The 20,693-nt window shown below is 41.4% G+C and overlaps 1 protein-coding gene across 5 annotated transcripts in view; it reads right to left on the reverse strand.

The window, feature by feature from the left end:
* The window catches only part of bcorl1 (BCL6 corepressor like 1), a 193,224-nt gene that overhangs the window by 45,459 nt on the left and 127,072 nt on the right, over positions 1–20,693 (reverse strand). For 4 of the 5 annotated variants that reach the window (XM_033030542.1, XM_033030543.1, XM_033030541.1 and 1 more), the window contains 2 exons: positions 12,445–12,532; positions 4,344–7,031 (listed from right to left, as the gene is read on the reverse strand). In XM_033030542.1, the coding sequence (XP_032886433.1) occupies positions 4,344–7,031; positions 12,445–12,532 (2,776 nt within the window). The remainder of the gene's footprint in view (positions 1–4,343; positions 7,032–12,444; positions 12,533–20,693) is intronic. The other variant, XM_033030545.1, reaches the window with a different exon arrangement.

A 20,693-nucleotide genomic window follows, 5' to 3' on the forward strand; every position in this document is an offset into this window, starting at 1 on the left:
GTATTATTTTGCTTAAACTGTTCTAGAGCAACGGATGTTTATGTTTAAATATTAATTGGTTCCTTTTTAAAACATTTTAGTTAAATGTGAAATTTCATATGCATACAAAAAATCTGTTTTCTAATAGAACAGTGCAGCAAAGGAACAGGCCCTTCAGCCTAAAATGCCCGTGCCGAACGAGATGCCAAAATAAGTTGTGTCGGAAAGAACTGCAGATGCTGGTTTAAATCGAAGGTAGACACAAAATGCTGGAGTAACTCAGTGTGACAGGCAGCATCTCTTGAGAGAAGGAATGGGAGACGTCTTGGGTCTGAAGAAGGGTCTCGACCCGAAATGTCACCCGTTCCTTCTCTCCAGAGGTGCTGCCCGACCCGCTGAGTTACTCCAGCATTTTGATCGACCTGCCAACATAAGTTAATCTCATCTGCCTGCGCATAATCCATCTCTCCGTATCCATGTGCCTATCTGAAAAGCCTCTTAATTATCATAATTGCTTCCACCACTACACCTGGTGGCATGTTCCAGGCACATCCCAGTGAAAATAATTTACGATACCCCCCACTCCTTGTAACTAATACCTTCTAATTCATGCATCATTCTGGTAAACCGCTTCTGCATCCTCTCCAAAATCTCCACATCCTTCCTGTAATGGGGTGACCAGAACTGTACAAAATATTCCCAATGCTGCCTAACCAAAGCCTTATGGTGCTGCATCATGACTTCCTGACTCTTATGCTCAATGCCCAATCAATGAAGACAAGCATACGATACGTCTTCTTTACCACTCTATCTATTTGTGTTGCCACTTACAGGAAGCTGTGGACCTGGATCTCAAGATCCCTCTCGACATCAATGCTGTTAAGGGTCTTGCCATCAACCGTAAATCTTCCCCTTACATTTAACCTTCCAAAATGCTATATATCTCACACTTGCTCGGATTAAACTGCATCTGCCATTTTGGTACCTATTTCTAGTTGATCTATATCTTGCTGCTTTCCTCACTGTCCAGAACTCCAGCAAGCTACAGTCTTGCAGCATGACTGCCAAGTTTTACTCTGATCCACTAGCTGCAGAATCATAACTCCCGGCCTATTACATGATGCTCATGTAATTTAACACTGACACACTCCTGTATTGCAGCATCACTAATTTCATTCTGTAATACATGCATGCTCTTCTGCACTACTCCCTGATCCAGGGTTGACCTTTGGCTTAATAATAAAGAGAAGTACATGTCAGGACACAACATTGCAGATTAGGAAGTGCAATTCTCTTGCTATTTATGATGTTCATAAAGTGTTATGACTCTAGTTTTGAGCTGAATGATCCAATCAGAATTGATCTTATGTTGCTCCAATGTAATGTTACACAATAGAATTAAAGGTAATCACATGTTAGCAAGTGAACTTTGTCTGCAGAAAGGCAGTGCAGTAGTCACTCATACCAGTAGCATTGTGCATTAACATATCTAATAATGGGAAGGTAGACACAAAATGCTGGAGTAACTCAGCGGGACAGGCAGCTTCTCTGCAGAGAAGGAATGGGTGACGTTTCGGGTCGTGATCCTTCTCCAGGCTGATAATGGGAATAATGGGAAATTTATTAACAGAGTTTCTGCCCTACTGTTGGCTCACCCAAAACTTACTGGAAGTCCTGCAGTCCCATCAGGACTTACCCACCTATCATTAATTGTGTTTGCTTGAAGCACCCTACTCCGAAAAGATGGCGGTTGTTGTTAGTTTAACAGTTTTTGTTTTGTTAAGTATCGTGAAGGAGTGATTAGTCAAATCCAGGAGCTAATTGGCTAAAAAAGGATGTTGATGGTAGCAGTCAGCGGGAGTTCACTTGCCCATGGATAACCTGATGCCGTGAGTTGATGAGGTCCAGAATCAATCCAAAGTATGCACAGGGCAACTCCGTTTCCATTTCTGGTGGATCTGTTCTGCCAGTGGGGCAAAGCCATAGCCAGGAATGCTCGTTGAGCAGTATGGCAACTTGGCCAAAATATTTGATTCTGTGAGTATGAAAATGTCAGGCTGTTGATTAATTAGCCTATGAAATGACTCTGCCAATTTAGACATCATTCAGCAGAAATTTGTCAGGAGTATTTATTTTTTTAAATCCAGATTATTTAACGGCCTGAATTTAAATTCCCCAGAACCCATGTTTTCTTTTAATTTGTATCACTTAATCATTAGTCCAGGTCTTGATTACCGTCCATTATACTTAATCACCATATCTATGTTCAATACTGTTATGATTGGAAAATTAAATACATTCCCTTTCACCCAGGTGTCTGTATCAAGGATTCTTACCATAGCTACAACACGGCAAACTCCAAAAATTATCCAACACATTTTCAGACCCCAGCACACTATTATATCCACTTTTTGTAGCAGACATTACATGGCTTAAAAAATGAATGGCCTATCTGAGCAGTTATATATAAGAAAGCTGGGTGAAGGAAACTGATAAATCAGTTAGAGAAGGACCTTTACAACTGTAGAAGGTGAAGTTTTCCTAGTTTGGATGAGAAACATCTGCACCATCAAGCCTCGTTTTCCTTACTTATGTAAACAGTTTTCTAACACACTTGATCAAGAACAGAAAAAATAAAACAAAATTTAAAAATGAGCTTTGCTGTGGGTGATCCTCTATTTTATGGATGATCCTCTATTTTAACTCTGCATTTCCATAATATCCACATGGTCCTTAGTAGAAATATGCAAGTTGGATTAATCATAGGATGGTAATTAGTTACAGGAACAATGTTATTAACTATTTCCTACAACCCCGTGTGGAAAAATTGTCTTTTCACAAAATGAAAATTACAAGATTGGGATAAATCTTCAAATAAATGGCCAGCCATGCACTGGTTGTACACCAGACGGAGTAAACTCTTCTAGCCAATGCCCATATGCAATCACTGAACTGAGATTAACTCACTGTTGTTTGATGAGCAGTTCAGGATGTATCTATCCATCTGACCAGTTCTGCCTGAAACAGCTTTGACAGTCTGCAAGTATTTACCCCAGTCTTGCCAGCAGCATAAGGTTCTACTATATTTGGAGGTTGTGAAGCTATGATGATGGTAAGCACTCATTTAAGGCTGATATCATAGGTCATGAATCGTCAATTAAAAAATTCTTAAGAGTTACTGGGCTGGAAGCCCTTCCCATCCTCCTTCAGTTTGCAGAATGTCTCTTGGACAGAAACCCTTGTCTAATCTAGGATCTTACAAAGAGAGAAAGCCAACCATTCCCAGGTTTCTAATGAGGCTGTCAGAAGCATATTTTCCATTGATTCAAGGGTGAGGAGGTTCCACTGAGAGCTAGCTCAGTATTATGGTGGAAGCCCAGGTAGATTGAAGCAGGTTATGCAGAAAACAAGCATGCAGGTGTCTAGATCCAATTGCCCATCTAACAACATGAAAAGCAAGTGGCAGCACGTCTGTTGATCTGGCCAGTAAAATTTCCAAACTGAATCATACGATCTAGTAAATAGCAAATACCTTTTCTGCAAATGAACTATTATCATAGTGAATAGGAATGAAATAGAACAATCGATTATTAATATATTTTAGATGTAAAGTTGGCATATTAAACCTCACTACCCGACTTTGATTGTAATCTCATTTTATAAAGCAAATTAAGATTATCCTAAACATAACTTTAATCTTATTTCATGTTATTATGATCAATGTTGTCAAAGGCTTATTAATCCCCTGATCAACACTTTAAAATATTGCAATTAACATTATTTTATAAACATGTGTTTTGTATGATACAGTACTACACAATCACCGCTGTCTCATATTTCTATTTTTCATCTCAAAATACTCTGTCAGACAAATTATGTTTCAAAACACGTTCACATAATTCAATTTAAATTGACACTGTATTTAAGTTTTACCTAAATTCCAATAACACAGGATCATATATTGTACTACTGCAGCATTTCACTGTCAAAAGTCAGGGTAAACGGATAAAGATTTTAACTATTGTTTAACTTTGGATTTATAGGTAAGGCGTTAATTTACTGCACACTAGCATTGTCTATTGTTTTGTTGATTTTCAAGTTATTCTACATATCTGAAAATAACTTACTATCTAATAAACAGCTGTAGATACACATATTACAAATTTTATTCCAAAATTAATTATTTTTGATTACTTTAAAATAAACTAATCATTTTGACGTGGACATATATGTCAATGATCAGAAAAATTATACTGGGAAAAAAAGCTGCATCACAGTTTTTATTTACGTTGCTTATTGAACAATGTTGTAGTTAAGTTGAAAGAAAATTGATCCTAATGTAAGGGAAAAAAGATTAAAATTACCTGAATGGTCTGCTCTTCTCGATTTAACCTGTTGGAACTCACAATATCTTCCTTCTTAGTGCATTTGAACTTCTCTCCCACACAGCTAGATGGGTTTGCATTGCACCTAATTGAATTAGGGCCTTTGCATTTAGAAACTGGATTCATCACTGAACCATCCTTTTCTTTGGTAACAGTACGTTTGACTGGTCCAGCAGTACAACGTTCTTTTTCATTACACATACCTTTAGTCATTGATAAATCTGCATCTGTAGACAATTTGGAGGATGTTGTACTTCCATTTGCTAACTCCTGTATGGCCACTACCTCTAAATTCCTGTCACTTTGTAAATCTGCAACAGGAAGATCTTTATGATTATGGCTCTGATTAGTGAAAGGCTGTTTGCTCAACAGCAAAGACGTAATTATTCCTTGAACTTCTAGTTCTTTATTATGAACTTTTTCATCATCACCCACACCACTTGTTGAATTCTTACAATTTTCTCTGGCAACTCCTTTATTAGGTTTAGCCATTTTGTCCATCTTGATTGTGGAAACTGTATTCTGTTGATCTTTCTGACCACTTTTATTTTGGTTTTCAGATGATAAATGACTTAAGTCAACTATATTTATATATTTGGAGGCTGGTTGGTTCAAATCTTTGGAAGGAATCCCTTCCTTACTTATTGCATTTGGACTGAATGATTTAGGACTCTCCTTTTTATTTTCAACTGCAAACAGCTCCAAAGTCGTGTTATGAACTATAGACTCCAAGTTGGACAATGGTGTCCCCGTTGTCTGTTGCTGGTCTTCCTTCGTCTTTTTCACATGGATTTTATGAGGGGTCCATACAGCTCCTAAATGATGTGGGCTTTGGAACAAAGTATATTCTCCTCTGGAAGATGATACGCCATAAGGAATTCCTTGAGTTAGTGACAGTTGTGGTGCTGAACAGTTGCCATTTGTTAATAATGGTGAATGATGAAATGAAGTTTTATCCCTATCTAGTGTTAGGTGGTGAATGGGAATGTTGCTTCCAATGAGGAATGGAGGAGGATATGCTGCTACTTCACCAGAGGAAGATACAAAACAGCTGTGTGAATGATTATTACTTTCTTTTACAACATGATCTTCATGTGCATCATTTTTGGGCTCCCCATTTTTGTTGCCATTGGGAAGTGCCAACTGGCTGTCTCCTTGGTAAACAATAGAAATTGGTTCTTGCTTAGCAGCACTCTTGAGATCTCCATTAACAATCTGTAACATAGATGCAGGTATAGCATTAGCCACTCCGACAAATGTCCGTGGATTTCGGTTCACTGAACCACTGGAACCTTTTACCCATGACACAGCGGGATTTGATGGCTGAAATGTTAAAGATGCAACCGGTTTCTTTTGCAGAGTAGCCCCATTTCTTATAGTATCAGGAAAAACCAGAAGCGGAGGTGTTAATCCAAAGCTTCCTTTAATACTGCTGGTATTGTAGCCACTTTGAGGTATTCGTGGGGAAACGCCATCACTTTTAGAGTGCAATACAGAAAATGACCTATCCCCTTTCACAGGAGTTAACACAGGCATGGGTGGTGTTTTCCTCAGCTCGGGTAAAGAATTCTGCTTAACCCCTATGCCATAACAACTTGATTTTGCTGACAAATCAAGAGGCAGATCATGGGATCCTTCTGGATATATCTGCTTCTCAAGTTGAGGTGGAGATCTGAATACCATGAATGGAGGTTGTGAGCTTTCTAGCCCAAGTGAAGGTTGACGAGTAGGACTGCGGGCAGCAATTTTAGGTAACTGGTTGTTTGAATTCTTCCGTGACAAAGATAATTCACTGCCCAAATTGAAATAAATGTGGGGAGATGGTGATGAAGCATGAGATGGAGAAATTAAAAACTGCTGCTTCTGAGGTGGTTCCGAATGGGTTTTTGTTCTCACAAGAAGGGAATGAGAATAATCAGCAGCATGTTTGGCTTTAGGTTCTGAAGTCAAAGGTCTGCCGGAAGTCAATGGATGAGAATATGAATGCCGATCAGGTGGTATATTTGGGCTGACACCTTTACATTGTGATAATGGTGATACAGTCTGCACTCCTGTAACACCTAAAGTTGTTGAAAGGGAAAGTGCAACATGAGGATGGCTTAAGCTTGGTGCTGGTAAGTACATCAAATGTGGACCCTGATTAAACACTGGTGAAAAATAAGGTTGACCCACTTTGTGTATATTCTGAGATGCTGATAAACAAGGTTTGTATACGTTTAATGAACTCAGTGCATTAAAAGGGTGGTGAACCCCTGATGTAGCACTGTCTAATTGTGGATCAATCCATGGAATCCCTTTGTATGAAGCTTCATTCCCAGGAGTCAATTTTTCTTTCACTGTCTTTTCTGGTTCCCCAGCATTATCCTGAGTGCAAGCGGTTTTTGACTGAGGTTGTTGTGCTTTCCGATTCATACCCACAATCTCCACATTTTTCATTTTCTTATCTCCATTTTCTGGCATTTCCCCGTGTACCAATTTACTTTCCACATTGGTAACTTTGTCAGTCTTTAATTGGGCATCTGAAGTGGTCATGAGGGCGACCTCCTCTTCTTTTGGAACAGATCTTTCAGGATCATTATCCTTGCAATTTTGTAGTTCCTCCTGCAACAAGTTACTTTCAAGCCCCTCGACTTGTTGGACACCATTGCTCATTCGTTCAGTCACCACCTAAAAGATATGGCAATCAAGAGAAATTTCAATAAGACTATTTATTCATTAAAAACTAACACTTCCTTATATTACCACTGTTTTTCAAATTTATGCTTTAATTCATGATGTAATCAAGAATGGGTTTAAACTCGGAGGTAAAAATTGTCTCACTGAGATTCATAAACTATTTGTCTGTGCTTTTTAAGACCTATTTTCCACCTAAGAGCACCAATTATTTCTAAGTGCATGAGTTTACATATATTTCAAAACACATTGAATACCATCCCAGGAGTCTATTTCTCATCTTTGAGTCTGTTTTGTAGGCTTAAAATGAAATTCTTTGGTTGCAATTCTGCCGTCACTCCCAGATTTACTGTATTTTCATAAATACCTTTAAAATGTGAGAGTGGTTTGAACATAACAATATTTGCTTGGCAAGTTACTTCAGAGGATATTAAAGTATTTGTATTAATTCCCATGAGAGACCCAGGAAGATTTTAACTCCAGAACTCACCATATGAACTCAATTTTCTACTTGAACTTGGCAGATTACAGGTAGATAATAGAAAGATGTAAGATATTTAAAATGGTATGATTAAGAAAGTCTTCAGAAATAAGATACAAAGAATGGGGTCTGGAAAGCTTCACAGTCAAAGAGGGAGGAGAAAACTCTCTACAAAAGGAGGTTCAAGGTTTCATAGTATGGCCAGAGGAATTTCTGGGACTACATCTTTATTCTGGACCCATGTCTGAAAATGGAATAGTAGGAAAGCCACAATGACTTCTCCACACAAGTCTCAAACGTCACCTGCATCATTAGGTTATCAATGAAGCCCAATATAAAGGAGTAACCTTCCAACTAATAGTGGCTGCCCAGTTCCCTACTCAACCCTGCAGATCAGATTCCAACACTGTCGCCAGGAAGATGAGATGTAGCAGCCATTTTTACTGTTCTTTCATCCAGGCACAGTTACAACCAATGCGGAAATGGGTTCTGGTGGAGATGACTCTGAATAGGAATGTCAACTTCTTTTCCCTGCAGAATACTACTCAACTATTTGGTTTCCAGCAGTCACTGTACTTATATTTTTCAGCTGAGAGTTCACAAATTAACATACTTATTGAAACCAGTTTGAAATTTGCCAAGATGTGATTTGAACTCATAATCTTTGTGTTGCTAATCCGGTGTCATAATTACAAAATACTTCAATCCACTAGGTTAATAACTACAAAAGAACTGCAGATACTGGTTTAAATTGAAAATAGACACAAAATACTGGAATAACTCAGCGGGACAGGCAGCATCTCTGGAGAGAAGGAATGAGTGATATTTCGGGTTGAGACCCTTCTTCAGACTGATTTCATGGGAGTGTGCGGTACAGAGTAAAAATGTAGTCGGAGACAGTAACACTGGTCGGAGAACTGGGAAGGGACAGGAGATAGAGAGAGAGAGAAAGCATGGGCTACTTGAATTTAGAGGTTCATGTTCCTACTGCTGGGGTGTAAGCTACCCAAAATAAATGAGGTGCTGTTCCTCCAACTTGCGTGGGGCCTCATTGATAATGGAGGAGGCCCAGGACAGAAAGGTCAGTGTGGGAATGCAAGGGGGGTTAAAGCGTTGAGCAACAGGGAGATCAGGTAGGTTTAGGCGGACTGAGCGGAGGTGTTCAGCGAAATGATTGCCGAGTTGTACTTGGTCTCTGGAACAGGGGATATAGAAGAGGCTGGACGAGGTGCGTGGACCTGAAAAGGCTGTCGGGGTCCTTCACAGAGTCGAGGGGGGAGGTATAGGGACAGGTGTTGCATCTCCTGCGGTTGCAGGGGAAAGTACCTGTGAAGGGGGTGGTTTGGATGTGAAGGGGCGAGTTGACCAGGGAGTTGTGGAGGGGACAGTCTCTGCGGAAAGGGGTGGAGATGGGAAGATGTGGCTAGCAGTGGGATCCCGTTATAGAGGTGGTGAAAATGTCGGAGGATTATATGTTGTACTCGATGACTGACGGAGGTGGAAGGTGAGGACAAGGGGGGGACTCTGTCCTTGTTACGAATGGGGGAAGGGGGAGCAAGAGCGGACTGCGGGATAGCGAGGAGACCCTAGTGAGAGCCTCATCTATAATGGAAGAGAGGAACGCTCGTTCCCTAAAGAATGAGAACATCTCCGATAATATCTTTATAAGGTAGCACACTCAAACCAAATCTAATCCTGACTGGATGGCTACAACTATAGTTTCAGTGAGAACAAGACCTCCTAGTATGTATGATTTATTGCTATACTGCTCATGCACATACCCACCAGGCTACTAAATGAAGCTGAAGAAAAGATTTTTAACAATATTCCTTTGAGGCAGAATATAATAAATCATTAATCTCCATTATATAGGCCATTCACTTTTGGAAAGGTAAATTAAATTTGATAAATAACTTATTTCTGTGCGCATGTGTTTGTAAGTGAGAGATATTCTCTAAAATCATATTTTGCAACTCAGTTAGAATCTAAAAAAGGAACATTTATAGAGAAACATATTGCAAAACAAACACAACTGCGAGAGGCATTTTTCAAATCAAGGGTGGACATGCAATTAGCATATGAAATGCTTTTAAAAAAAATGTATGACATTTAGATCTTCCATTAATATAGTATAAACTGTCCCAGAGTAATTTATGCAAGCGAGATCAAAACTTGTCACTGAATACTAGCAAAATGTGCAATCATAGTTGATGGAAGACGAAAAGGAAATTCCAGAATTTAAGCTGGGTAAGTGAAGGCACAGCTGTCAACAATGGGATGATGAAGAATGAAAATACAAAAGAGACCAGAATTGGAAGAGTGTAGACAACTGAGTTGGATTGACAGGCTTAAGGACATTAGGAAGGAGTAAGACCATAAGAGGTGGACATCTGCAGTTCCTTCCTACACAAGACCAAACAGGAATTAGAGGAATTATAAATTCATGGTCCAGTCCAGATCCATTTCCAGACCCCGGGACATAAAAATCAATGAGAATAAAGGTGATAGTCAGAGGTGATGGGTAAATGAGAGTTGATTCAAGAAAGGAAATAATTACCATGAAATGATTGAACTCCAAGTAATGGATGATGATGGATAAGAAAGGTGGCAAGGAGAATGCTTGAATATTCCAATCCAAGTTAAAAGAATGGATATGGTTTAATACAGCAAATGAATGCCGGATAGTAACTAAGTTCCCTGATTTTATTTCTAAAACCTCATTAAAAACACTGCAGCATTACCCCATTCTTTTTCCATTAAGGCTTTAACATTTCTCTTGTATGCATAAAAATATCTCTATACTCTTCATCAGAACTCATTATTTAAACGGTCTTATCTTTCCCTACAGACTAATAGCCCCGCCAATCTCCATCAAATCCTATCCCACCTTCCTCATCGAACAGTACAGCACAGGAACAGGCTCTATAACCCACAAGATCTGTATCGAACATGATAAACTAATCTCATCTGCCTGTACAGGATCCATATCCCACCATTCCCTATTTTACCTCCTCACTAATTTTGCTTACAAATTTAAATTTTCTCCAATTCAGCCGTTTAGTACCTCAATTGATAAAGTGAAACCAAATATTGGTGATCTATTCTGCCTATAGATCTTCCTTCTGCCAGATAATTTCTCCTGATGCATTAGGCATCTGAAATTCGTAGTTCTGCACCATCTTCCCTGATACACATCAACTCTATGTACTCTATGCTTTAAATCTCTTCTGATACTGGAACTAATTCTGGAAAGTATTACCCATGAAATTTGCATTTCAATCCAATTGCTTTTTAATCCACGTATAAATAGTCTCCAAAGAAAATGTACTATTTGTTCCATTCTCAGTGGATTCTCCATCAAGATGGCTAGTTTTCTTCAACTTTCAGGTTTTCCCCATTATTTTCTTTATTCTATCAACCATCAGGTAACCATTCATGACTTATACGTTATATGGCTTGTAAGATTGCAACATCAATAGACCATCACCAGGATTCCATTTTTACAGATGCCTATTAGTTGATTTTGTCCATGTCAGAAAATGCACAAAATCACTCAATATGCTAACCATACCTCCAAAGTCTTGTAATGAATGGCATCAAAAGTGCATAAAATCAATAAGAACAATTGCTGATAGTGGAGTGAGAGAAAACTAGCCATTTAAAACCATGAATGAACTTGCATACATCAGAATTTAGAATTTAATAATATTATGGAAGCTTGTTCATATATATTGGTGTCCATAAGTCCACAACCCAGGGAAGGTCTGCACACTCTTGTCCTGTGAAACAAAACCCTAGTTTGGTGGCCCTATGATGCTGCTCTGCCTTCCTTTACATCTGATTTTGAATTGAGATGTAGACTGCTAGATTCCTATTAATTTTGTTTTGCCACCCATGTCGATATGAACTCAAGGAAACAGGGCCAAGAACATTATTCAGACCGCTAAAAGGCAAAATAACCGATCAAAGGATGAGTATGGAAGAATAAAAACAGGTAACCTGAAGAGGAATGAGGAGAGAGAAGAAGATGGAAATGGCTTGGAGTGCTGGAGCAGACTGAAAGGTGGAATGAATATAAAGATACATGGAAGGAATGAACGGAAAGCAGAACACATTGAGTTGAAGGAGAGCTCTGAGGTTTTTCAGTGAATAAAGAAAGACATGGCGTAAAATAAACAACACATAGAAATTAGTTGCAAGTTTAGCAGCTTTGAAAATGGCAGACTGGATTGATACATTACTACTATTAATGATTGAGCCAGAGGGTGGACCAAAAGGATTTCCTAACCATGCACACATTCCTCCCACTATCCCTGTCACTCTGGTACTATGCCCTCTTTTGTAAGCTCATCTCTCTTCCTTGAGTCTCACATTTCACTTTTATCTCCTCTTCCGAATCGCCTGTCCTCTTCCATCTCTATATGGCTTTCGATTTCACCCTCCCTCCTCTTTCCTGATCTAAAACCCTTTTGTCACTCCAGCTTCTGTCACTTGCTCCTCCCATCCACCTATCATATCCATCCCCCTCCCCACCTATCACTTAACAAGCTCTGTCCTTTCCCCGTTCTCTTTTCCAGATTTCTCTCCTCTACCCAATCAGTCTGAAGAAGGACTCTGACCCAAAACATCATCTCTCCCAGTTCCCTCCAGATACTGCCTGATGCAATGAGTTCCTCCAGCATTTCTTTTTTAATCAGGATTTCTGAACAATTGGATATAAGCTTTTTGTAGTTTTACTAAAGTATTGAATGAAATAAATATTTAGCAATGTTATATCCAGATTAAAGAATAAAGATCAGTCCCATAGGCTATTTTCTCATACAATAATAAAAGTACACTCCCACCTCTCAGATTTAGAATCAAATCAAGGCCAAAAAGAATAAAAGCCTTCCACTGTGTTTGGAATCAGCTGATAATCTCGCTTACTTCAGTGTGGTTGTTAATATAAGTATCTTCCGTCCCTACAAGCTGTGGAGCACTTTTCCTGGATTCTGCATCTGTGAGTGAAGATCTCCTATTAAAAAGAATGATTCATTATTACGAGCAGATCCCCTGTGACTTTGCTCATAGGTAATCCAAGAGCAAGAGCATTTCTGATGCCACACCAAGGTGAAGACACAATCTCTATTGTTGCTACTATCAATGATGCATTTGCCTGCAGGTATTCACTCTTAAGTCAACATTATTGAACCCCTTGCAGTCTTTTCACTTTCTAACAAAACAAAACTGGCTTGTTTGACAGTATTGATCCCTGCAAACATAGGCATAAATACAATTAAGTGATTTAAGACAGGACTGGTTTTCTTCAAAATACTTAAAAAGAAAAAAACAGCTAATTCCATTGATCTCACTCAAATGCATCTCTAAATCTTGTCCTCTGCATCACTGCCCTTCCTGATCTGCTTTAATGGCTGGCAAACATTGATCATATAAATTAGTTACCAATGCTTATGAACAGAGCAAGAAACCAAAATGTTATCTGCAGATATTTGTCCTCTCAAGACAATTTTAAACAAATGATTCTCACTGTAACAACAAGAAAGTGTATTCTCTTATTCACTCTGGCAAAACCCCTTTAAGATGTTCTATTAAAATCGCCTCTTAGCATTCCCTTTCCATCAGAGAATGTTCTAACATTTCATGTCCTCACTCACACATGTGGCCTCTTATACTTATCATCCTGGTAAATCTAAGTTGCATGTTCCTTTTTCTGTAATATCTTTACAATATCAGTGTATTCAGATCTTTATACAGTAATAAACACAACCTGCAAAGTGAATGGACCAGGATATTTTCTCTTGAGACCAGGAGGCTAAAGGGTGGCCTTAGGATGGCCCATTATGATGCATCAACAAACAAGTTATGGAATGGGAAAAAGAATAACTGCAAACCATAAATGAATCTAATGCGAAATTCAAAATACCCGGAGGGAATTGAAAATGTTTTATAAAATTAATTTGTTTATCATCTTTGTTGTCATTTTCACCAACACTTGCCTCATCCGGAAATAAATTATTTCACAAGCCTGGTTGCTTTTTTTCCACATTTAAATTGGGGGGTGGTTCTGGGACGCCAGAATGCACCGCTGAGCCTACTGGAGACGTTGTGGGTTCAATCAGCGAAACGTCGATGAAAGTAGGTGCCCACTTGATAACCCCTATGACGTGTCTGCCTAGCCTTTCTCAACATCGGAGGAGCATAGGTGAGTGCAGAAAGCTCCCATCACCATCTGGAGTAAATTGATATTTGGCACTTTAGACTTTTAACATCTAGTCCTGTGTATTTGTAAACATATTTATCCTTCTCCTAGTTTTACTATTATTTTTATTTCTATTTTCGGTCAAAAACATATCACATCACACATCTATATTAATTTGCATCTTCTATTAATTTGTCTTGATCTCAATAGAACTGTGGAGGAAAAGACTGTTGATTCATTCAAGCAAGGCGAGAAGCACAAAGGCAAGACAATAGCAAAGGAGTGGTGTTGGGAAGCAAGTTAAAATCTTACATGGGGACTCACCTGCAAAAGGATTCAGTAAATGGACAGGTAAGATAACTTCCGTTTAATTGCTGTTCATTGGCCATGCATGTGCAAAACATTTTAAGTATGTGACATCCAAACAATCATTGAATGCAATTGGATACCATATCCAAGGGAAATGGTTCTTAAGTGTTCTGTATAGGAGGAGGACCTAGAAGCGTATTGGTGTTCTATAGGAACTCCTTAGGAAGAACCTAATTGTTATGGGATGCTACTTTTCTGAAGTATTTTTATAACCTTCTTTATTAAAAGTACTTCTTAAATCCTCTTTGTTATACATGAACAAAAGTGAACAATGTGTAGACTCCTGCCACAAACACTTCCAACTCCCCCCCCCCTCCCCCAAGTTCAAAACAAAACTCATATTAACCACAACTGTGTTTCTTAATTGTCCACCATATTTTGCCAATAGTATTTTTTTTAAATAGCCCTACAGATGGCAGATATGAAAAAATGACATTACTGGAAATAAAAGATGATTTGACTGTGGTTTCCATCGCCTGGATGGCAACCTGACTGTAAAGCTCCAAAGTATACTGGAAAAGCTACTCATCCCAGTGAAATCGGGGGACAATCCACTTCCCCAGGGCACCACCTCGACCATGAATTTGAAAGATATCTCTGATGGCACAGGTGTTGTATCTTATTCAAATATTCTAGCTGAGCATCAGAAAGGAACTGATCTAAGGAAACAATCAAAATTAGAAAGCATGCAAAATTGGCAAGCCCAACCTATCTCCATTGGCTGAGAAATCTGGAAGAATTATTATTTCCCTTTTCTTTCTCTGAAATGTTCTTTATTAATGCTTCCATACAGAAGCTATGCTCCAGCCGAGGTTTGGAGCAAGCAGCCAACAACTAGGATGCATCACCCATGGTCAGTCATGACTGAGGGGGGCCTACAAAATACAGAAGGGATGGACATGAGAGAATAGCGGCCTTGAAGTCTTCAGTGTTGAAAGTTCTGTCATGGGAAAATTGCGAAATTCAGTCACAATTTGAGCTCAAGCCTTGGCACGACTTAATGTTCATTGTGCATTTTCCTTAGCATGCTATGTAACACATGAACAAAAATAGACCAAGTTTATAAAGTGGACTGAGGAAAACGGGGATGCCCAGGGGATTCTAAAGCAGGTGGAAGTTGGAAGAAGTGGGGGATGGAGGGTAAGATCTTGTTAATCATGGGGGGCAGCGACATAATGAGAGTGTGGTGCAGGAGAGGCACCGGAATGCAAAGAATGGTGATTAAATCAAATTTTCAACTTTGGACTGGAACCAGGTGCAGATGGACTACTTTAAATGACACCAAACACTAAAAACTTTGAGAACGACCAACAATGGCATTCCTCGGAACAACTTGAACTACTTTCCAAGCTACTTATCAAATAAGTGAAATTGTAGTCTGAATTATCTAATCTAATTTCTGGAATGGCAGGATTCATTCAGAAATAGTCATAAACACGTTCTCCTCCTCTCCTTGTGCTTTAAGAACAGAACAGAAGCATGAATGGATCACTCGGTTTGCTGGACCATTCAATAATATTATGGTTTATTTAACATCACTCCACACACTGTCCTCTTTAACCCTCGATTTATTTAATACCCAAACATATTTTAATACAATGTTAAATAAAATTAATTAAATATTGAATATTGTTTTAATCTAGGTGTGAAATATTTGCAACTTATTGAACAAAGACATTTATTTAACCTCAGTTCTAAATGGATAATTCCTTAATGTGATTATGCTTCTAATTCCAGATACCAAACCAAGGAAAACAGTCAAGAGTCAAGTGTGTTTTATTGTCATGTCCCAGATAGAACAATGAAATTCTTACTTGCTGCAGCACAATAGAATATGTAAACATAGTACACTGTAAACAATATGTTAAACGAGAGAAAAAAAATGTTGTTACAGTTTTCAGGCTCCTGTACCTTCTTCCCGATGACAGGGGTGAAATATGTGGCCAGGATGGTGTGGCTCTTTGATGATGCTGGCAGCTTTTTGAGGCAGCGACTCCGATAAATCCCTTCAATGATGGGGAGGTCAGAGCTGGCGATGGGCAGTGTTCACAACTTTTTGCAGTCTTTTCCGCTCCCGAGAGTTCAAGTTGCCGAACCAGGCCATGATACAACCAGTCAATGTGCTCTCTACTGTACACCTGTAGAAGTTCAAGAGAATCCTCTCTGACATCCCAAATCTCCGTAATCTTCTCAGGAAGTAGAGACGTTGATGTGCTTTATTTATAATTGCATCAGTGTGCTGAGTCCAGGAAAGATCTTCGGAAATATGCATGCCCAGGAATTTGAAGTTTTTGTCCCTGTTCACCATCGTCCCGTTGATATAAACAGGATTGTGGGTCCTCATCTTTCCTCTTCCAAAGTCCCCAATCAGTTCTTTGTTTTTACTGATATTGAGAGCCAGGTTGTTGTGCTGGCACCATTTGGTCAATCGGTCGACCTCACTTCTATACTCTGACTCATCACTATCTGTAATTCATCTAACAATGGTGGTGTCGTCGGCGAACTTGAAGATGGAGTTCGCACTGTGTCCAGCTACAGTCATGAGTATAGAGTGTGTAGAGCAGGGGGCTGAGCACGCAGCCTTGAGGTGCTCCTGTACTGATTGATAATGAGGAAGAAATATTTCTGCCAATTCGAACAGACTGTGGTCTATGGATGAGGAAGTCGAGGATCCAATTGCAGAGGGATGCGCAAAGACCCAGTAACCAGCTTCTTTTTTTTTAAATAAAAAAAAATATATATATATTTATAATACAATAAAACAATACGACAAACAAATATACTAAATAAACTATTATACAACTATCTTACACTCCTTGTCAAGGAGGCCTCCACGGTGCCCAGCGGTTCCGGAAATCCCCCAGTGCGCCCGTGGACAGCGCGTAGTCCCTCTCTCACACCACCCAGGCATGGAAGTAACCCCAGAAAAGGGGCAGGCAGCTTGCTCAGGCAGAGCCCTCTTCCACTTGGCGCCATGATGGCCAGTTGCCAAGGCCCAGGACATCCTCGGCCTACCCTCTCCCCTACGCACAGGGTGTCTAAAGATGAGGATGGTGGGTTGGTAACCAGCTTGGAGGGGATGACAGTATTGAACACCGAGCTGTAGTCTATAAACAGCCTGACGTAAGAGTTTTTATTGTCCAAGTGGTCCAGTGCGGAGTGGAGAGCCGGTGAGGTCGTATCCTCCCTTGACCTGTTGTGACGGTAGGCAAATTGTAGTGGGTCGAGGCTCTTGTTGAGGTAGGAGTTGATATGCACCATAACCATGGACGTTAGTGCCACTGGTCGATAGTCGGTGAGGCACGTTACCTTACTCTTCTTGGGCACCAGTATTATTGATGCCCTCTTAAAGCAGGTGGGAACCTCAGACCTCAATAATGAGAGGTTGAAAATGTCCGCAAACACTCCAGCCAGTAGGTTTGCACAGGTTTTGAGAAATCGACCGGGTATACCATCAGGTCCAGGTGCTTTCCGAGGGTTCACCCCCCTGAAGGATCTTCTGACGTCGGCCTCTGTGACTGTGACTATAATACTATCAGAGCATATGGGGGCTCGGGAAGGCACATCAGTGTTCTCCCTATCAAAGGAGTGATGCTTGGGGGGCCCCCGGTGGGGGTCCCTCTACGCAGGGATTCTCCCCCTCTACATTGGGGACCTGGGGTGGAGGGTATTGCACCGAGGTGTTCCCTGCAACCTGTTTCTCTCGCGGTTCACAGACTCGCCAGCCGCCTGCCACTTTTGCGGGCTGGAAGAGTCTGTGTACCACGTGTACATGGAGTGCGTGAGGCTGCAGCCACTGTTTGAATATCTAAAGGGGCTGCTCCTTGCCTTCTGGCTGCATTTTTCACCCACCATCCTCATCTTTGGACACCCTGTGCGTAGGGGAGAGGGTAGGGCTGAAGATGTCCTGGTTGGGTTGCTCCTGGGCCTGGCCAAGCTGGCCATCTGCGAGTCACGGCGCCAGACGGTGGAGGGCTCTACCCGAGCCAGCTGCCTGCCCCTTTTCCGGGGTTATGTCCGTGCCCGGGTGGGATTAGAAAGGGAATACGCCCTGTCTGCGGACACCCTGAGGGAGTTCCGGGACCGCTGGGCTCCGCAGGGTGTTGAATGTATCCTCAATAAGGATTGTATCATAGGTGTATAGTAGTTTATTACATGTTTGTATTGTATTATGGTGGTGGGTTCTGGCTTGTTTTATTGTAGTGTAATATTATTTTTTAATAATTGAATACATTTATATTTTAAAAAATAAATTTAAAAAAAAAAGAGAAAAAAAAGGAGTGATGCTTCGCTGTCGCTTGAGTTGCTTCCTGATTTTGCCTTGTAGGAGATGATGGCATTCAAACCCTGCCACAGTTGCCGAACAACCGCCTCATACTCCAGCTTTGAGTGGAAGTCCCTTTTGACCTTTTTGATGGCCTTGTCAAGGTCGTATCTGGACTTCTTATAGACCTCTGCGTCACCAGACCGAAATGCCCAAAATCTGGTCTTCAGAAGAATGCGGATCTCCTGGTTCATCTAAGGCTTCTGGTTAGGAAACACGGATGGTTTTCGTAGGAATACAGTCCTCCACACTTTTCCTTATGAAGTCTGTCATGACTGTGGTGAATTAATTCCGATCCGTTGCAGAGTCCTAACCCTAACCCTAACCCACCTTTCTCAAGCTCCATTACAATTTCATACATATCACCCCCATTTAACAAAAAAAAAAACTCAAGGGAAAACGAGCCTAGCTCATTCAGTCTCCTCATCCCAGTCATCAATCCAATGACCTTTTGTTGAAACTACTTAAAAGCAAGATACAATCAAAATTGGGACTATACTTTTTAAAGCATAGATGAATGAGAGATATCTTTGAAACATACAAAATTCTCAAAGAGCTTGATCGGCTACATACTGGGAAGATGTTTCACCTAGCTGAAGAGGATTGAGCCATAGGGTACAGAATCAAACGTCTCCGTGGATTGTCACCTTGCCGTGGTGGAGAAGCTTGTGTGGTCCTGAGATCCTGAGAGCGATGCCATCTGGGGCTATGCTCCTGGTAGGGCCACCCATGGTGGTACGGTCGCGGGGGAGGTCCCTGACAAAGAGTAATCCAACCAAGACCTCAACGGTGGAACAGGCGGAGGATGATATCTGACTTTAGTGGAGTGTCACAACAGCTGGGAAGGCGGATGAAGGCTGCAGCAGAAAAGGATCCCCGGTCGTATTGGACTCCATGCCACTGGATCCTGACCCAGATCTGTCAAGAACCGTGTGGTTGCTGTCTGTGCACCAGTCTCCCCACGTTAAACAAAGTCACGCACAGGCGTCCTCCCAAAAGAGGACAGTCATACTCGTTTCGAGTGACCGCCGATGATAACAGAATAAAAAATAAGCCATTTAAGGCTTGAGTTGGGGAGAAATTTTGACAGAGGTGGTGAAGTTTTGGAATTTTCAACCATTAAGACTGAAATGTTGTGATCGTTTAAAACCGTTTTCAGGGAATTGAGAGAATCAAGGGATATGAGGACATAACCAGAAAATGGCTGAGGTAGAAGATCAGCCGTGACAATAATGAATAGCAAAGAAAGCTGGAAGCACTGGATTGCCTACTCTAATTATATTTCTTAAATGTTTTGTTTTTTTAAGTACAGGTGCACAACCTTTTATCCGAAGATCCAAATAACGAAAACCTCCGAATAGCGGACATTTTTTCGGTCCTTGAAGAAAGGTCCTTGAAAACGTTCACCGAGGGCGGCCCGCAGAGGTGACAGCGGAACCTCCGGTCGGTCCTCGAAGAAAGGGGAACTAAATCCCCATTCATAAAAGAGAAGGTGAGGGTATATTGCGCGGGAGGGTTAATAATTGACAATATGCTGCTGCCTGCCCGCTGAGTTAAAAAGTTCCCACGGTAGACTCACGATACACAGTGTGTCGTGAGTCTTGCGTGGGAACTTTTTAACTCAGCGGGCTGGCAGCAGCAGATTGTCGCTCCCTTCAGTTTCACCCCACCTACACCCCTCTGCTTCCCGGCCATGTGTGTGACCCCTTCCCTCCCCTCTCCAGCTCCCCGCTCATTGCACCGGCGCGGGGGCTTTGCACTGTCTTCACGTCGGCGATACCAGCAGGTCAGTGCCAGTCACTGGAGACGTCAGGACCAACGGGACACCGTCCCCCAGGCCCACTGCAAGCACGGAGATCCCAGAGACCCACAGCCAGCAGCAGCCCAGCCCCGTTCCAACTCCAGAGGAAAACTGCAAACTGGCCGGAGACGTCAGGACCACCAGAAGCCGTTCCCCGAGCTGCGCCCCCTCATCGGGACACCGACCCCCAAGCCCACTGCAAGCACGGAGATCCCAGAGACCCACAGCCAACAGCAGCCCAGCCCAGCCCCGCTCCAACTACAGAGGAACCTGGGTTGCGGATGACGCGGCGCAGCTCGGGGCGTCGTAGGGGCCCATCGGGGAGCGGGTTCCTGTTGGTCCTGACGTCTCAGGCCACCTGCCATCCTCCGGGAACTGTACCGCCCTTGCAGGAGAGTGGGGTTGTTTGCAGTTGCAGAGGGCGGGGGCAAGGGCGGTACAGTTCCCAGTCTCAGCTGCAGTCCAGGGGGGTGGCCGGAGAC

The sequence above is a fragment of the Amblyraja radiata genome, chromosome 12 (assembly GCF_010909765.2).
Source record: "Amblyraja radiata isolate CabotCenter1 chromosome 12, sAmbRad1.1.pri, whole genome shotgun sequence".
NCBI lineage: Eukaryota > Metazoa > Chordata > Chondrichthyes > Rajiformes > Rajidae > Amblyraja > Amblyraja radiata.